This window comes from Vollenhovia emeryi, unplaced genomic scaffold, assembly GCF_000949405.1.
Source record: "Vollenhovia emeryi isolate VEMERY1.0 unplaced genomic scaffold, V.emery_V1.0 DF940054.1, whole genome shotgun sequence".
NCBI lineage: Eukaryota > Metazoa > Arthropoda > Insecta > Hymenoptera > Formicidae > Vollenhovia > Vollenhovia emeryi.
The window spans coordinates 1-4,210 of record NW_011966312.1 but is presented as its reverse complement, the minus strand read 5'-3'; the positions used below and the strand labels follow the sequence as shown (position 1 = coordinate 4,210).

At 37.9% G+C, this 4,210-nt stretch overlaps 1 protein-coding gene across 1 annotated transcript; it reads right to left on the bottom strand.

The window, feature by feature from the left end:
* Nucleotides 1–256: 256 nt before the first annotated feature.
* On the bottom strand, nucleotides 257–4,094 carry LOC105556403 (BTB/POZ domain-containing protein 6-B; the record flags this gene model as incomplete). Its single annotated transcript, XM_012003496.1, has 4 exons — nucleotides 257–1,570; nucleotides 1,996–2,390; nucleotides 3,116–3,381; nucleotides 3,922–4,094. Coding segments are annotated over 4 exons (1,053 nt in total), but the record flags the coding sequence as incomplete, so codon positions are not given.
* Nucleotides 4,095–4,210: the final 116 nt, after the last annotated feature.

The following is a 4,210-nucleotide window of genomic DNA, read 5'->3' as shown; positions in this document are numbered from 1 at the left end:
TTATTAATTATTAAAAATCGCTGTCTTAGGTCGGTCCACTGCCCAATTCAAACGTGCGACGAGATCGATCGATCGTTACAACTCTCTGCGCGCCTAGTAACAATCGATCGATCTCGCCGCACGTTTGAATTGGGCAGTGGACCGGCCTAAGACAGCGATTTTTAATAATTAATAATTCGTTAACTATTGCAAAACCTGCAAAGTGGTACAGGACTTTTCGACTTAGTCTAGTCCACTCTATCCCACAATAAGCGTTGATGCGGGTATTACATAACACCCTGTATGTATTTCTACACGGACTACAAATAATTTAAAGATTATATAATCTGAACAGCAAATATGAACACAACGAAGATGTAGTAATAACATTCAACAAGGTACATTGTTGTAACATAGACAATACTCTTTCGTATGTACTCGCGTACAATTAATTTATTATACAAAAAATCTTTGGGAAAGGCGCTTATGAAAAAGGTGTCGTTGTCGTTGGACCGTTAATAATTTGTAAGTTCTTTTAATGTCAAATGATCAAATCAAAATCTTGAAGTCACGTTTTCTTGTAAAATTTGTAAAATATTAATAAATGCACTTTCTCATAATAGCGAAAGTCTTGACTTGGTCCATCGACTGTAGTGAAGACTGCTGTTGTAGTAGCAACAGATCTTGCGCGAAGTTGCAAGCAAAAAGGATAAAATGTGTGTAAAATGACGAAGTGTTTATAACATTAATGGAAGTGACGCACAGGATAATTCTAAAATTTCACGTGGGTGGACAAATTTTAATGAGTGCGCGATCTCTTTGTTCCTCTGAAATGATCACCTCGCCAATAAAAGCTGGAGATCTAAATTGGCCTCTTTAAAAAAACATTTAAAAAAGCCTTCCTTTCAATATATCTCTATTACCTTCAAAAATATTGCCTATATATATTGTATATGTATATATTGATTTTAACATTTCTAGCTGATGTGATTGCGCAAAAAACGTTTAACGATATTCCAGCAATAATAAAAATCACTATATTTTTTCGTATCTATAAAAAGACGTTTCCATAAAAAATATTAAGGAGGAATATCTACAATTTATAAGCTTTACTTAAGTTACGTCATTATACTGAATATTTTCTATGACTTGATTGCCGTGCAGGTAAACATGTGTGTGTATCGTTATTTTTTTAGACGACCATTAAATGTCCTTTAGACTCCTGTATCGTTTTGAATTATTATTTGGTAATCTTTGGTGATTTGTCGGACGAAAGTTGCAACCGAAAGACAAAATAACGTAGAAAGACAATATCTTTTTCGGTGGGAAAATTTGGAAGTTCTGCGATTAATCGTGATTTCATGGTGCGTGTCTAATCAAACACGCAAGCTAAGATTTGTATGAGGCAATTTCCTATTCTAGCGCAAGTTCTTTGGCCTTGACTGGCGCACTCTCTCCTTCTATTTTTCCGGTTATCCTGTCGCTCCTTTTTACCCGGCCTCAACATGTTGCACTCCTCATCCTGTCGTTTATATGCGATCCTGGGCGCATTGGATAATCTGGACGGATGAACAGCTGCGCTACTTCGAAGCTACGGATTGTTTAAGAAACATCTATAAGTTTTATCTTCTTCGAGTGATATTATTAAAGGAAAGCCCCCCTATTATGAGATAGGCTCCTAATTTGAGATAGCGTAGTTTCTGCTAAATTAATAGGCATCATTTGTTGGTTCTAATGTTGGATCGTATAATCGTTGCAAAAACAGATTTGTGATTGAATTTGGAAACCTGCTATCTCACATTAGAATCCTAATTCATAATAGAGGACTTTCCTCTGTTAAACACAAAATTAATCGGACATATGAAACAAATAGAGTAACAATTAAGCGTATCAAATAAATTGAGAACTAAAATAATAAAGTTTACTTTGATTTATGCGACTGGCTGGTACTTTTACATATCGAATGCCTTTCGAAGGATAGAATGGTGAAGAAATTGTCGATTAGGACATGCTTACGCTATCATTTTTCGAGCTCTCGGGATGCCTGAGTATTTTAGAGACAATGTGGACACACTCCTCATTAGTCAGGATACCGCTTGCCATAGGACCGCCGACAAACTCCCGGTCATTCATAAGAAGGTACCGCACGCTGAAGCAGACGTCGTCCGTGAGGACGGCCCTCTTGTTGGCTGGCAGAGGCTCGATACCCTGTCTTCTACACTCGGCCGCGGCCCACCTGTCCAACGCTGAAAAGAGGATACACTCGCTGGTGATGTTCAGGGTATCGCGACGTGCTAATTGAGCAACCTCCTGGGCACTGAGCTCCTCAAAGTGCTCCTGATGCAACACCCTCGCCGGATTCGAGTCGATCACAGACAGGCACTTGAGCAGAAGATTGGTGCACACGTCAGCTGTAACGTCAACGAATATATCACATTTCTCGAATACTTTGGCACCGATCACCCTGATATTACTTCTTGTTTCATACCCTAATGAAAGTATTTTGTTAAAAACACTATGAAATCGATGTGAAAAATGAAAGTTTTTGAAAAATCATCGAATGCGTCTTAAAGTAAATAATAATTTTTCACGTGACATTCACTATATGTGCAATACCGTGAAACATAAAGAAAATTAGCTGTAATTAATTAAATATTGAATATTATGAAACTTACTGATCTCAAACCGGTGTTACTTTTTAACGAATATGATTTTTCGCTGAATTTTGTTTTTTACTGAAATACTGATATAACGATGAAGCAAAGTCACGATTGAGAAAGGTTTTCAAACAGAGGAAAGTCCTCGATTATGAGATAGGCTTCTAATATTCTCATATAGTATAGATAGTAGGTTTTCAATATCCAAATTCAATAACAAATCTCTTTTCGCAACTATTACACAATCTAACAATGAATTTTTTTATTAAACAGAGAGAAGATTTTACTCCAAGAGGAATGAATTTATGATGGAACCAACAGATGATGCCTATTGACATTATAGAAACTTTGCTATCTCTTATTGGAAGCCTATCTTATAATAGGCGACTCTCCTCTATATTTTATTATGTTTTCAATAAAATATTTCCACCAGGGCAGTGTGTGTCTCGAGACTGTTCCCAAAGGGATGAAGGGCGCACCTATTACACCGGCGTCGTCCCCAGGCGGCGGTGGTGCCGATGGCGAATTTGGCGATCCGTCAAAACCGGGATCTTCCTCCCGCAGATCGTTCGCGTAGAGCCTGAGGCCCTGGTAAATCTCGAGCACCGTTGATGGTGCGAGGTGCTTCTCGAGATACGACACGGCGAGTCGTGCGAGACCAGGACAAAGATACTGATGAGCCGCGTCGAGCGTGGCTCTGGCCGTCGAGACCGATATAAAATTGACGGGTTCGTCGTGAAGGTACCTACAATCAAGATAAATCATTAGAAACAAAATTGAAAATTCAAAGGGAAATCGTCCGCGATTCGAACTTCACTTTTCGGTATTGCCAGATGTATTTCCGAAATTTCAGTTTTTAATATCCGATATGGCGAGTCACGAAGTTCTACCTCCGGTTATGAAACATATTCCCGGGGCGATTTCCTGCAAAGTTTTCTTTACGAAATTTATAGTTACCTTTTTTGGAAAATTAAGGAATTTAAAGAGAAATTCTGGTTTTAGAATGTTTCTTACTTAAAAGTATAACAATTTGTATTGTATTTGTAACTTTCTTCTATTATAATTCTAAAAAAACTTTTCTTCTCCAATTTTCAAATCAATATAACTTTAATTATAACTATAAAGTAGATCTGATCCCATTTGTATTAACATCTTTTATTCCAAACGACCTCGTGCTTTTCCTAAGTAGAGATACAACTTTGTGAATCACCCTGTACTTCTCTTCTCGAGAGATTATTTTCTCGAGGTGAGAAGAGAATTATACTTTCGCAAGGACAACGTTTACCTGAGCAAATGATCGAATGCCCGCTTATCAACGTGTTGCAGTTGCAACAACGGCGGCGAATCCGTCACTGGTGGTGCGAGCGGACCTGTAAGCATTGCCCGAAACCATTCCGATTTTCTAGCCAGTCGTTCCCTCTCGACACAATACGTCCACGTATCGCCGGATAATCCAGCCTGTTACATAATTTATTACAATATAATTTTAAGTTGATTTCATATGGGCAAGTATTGAATTAGAAGCTTGATTAGACAGCACATTTTTTTGTACGAGAAAAATGATTTTATACTTC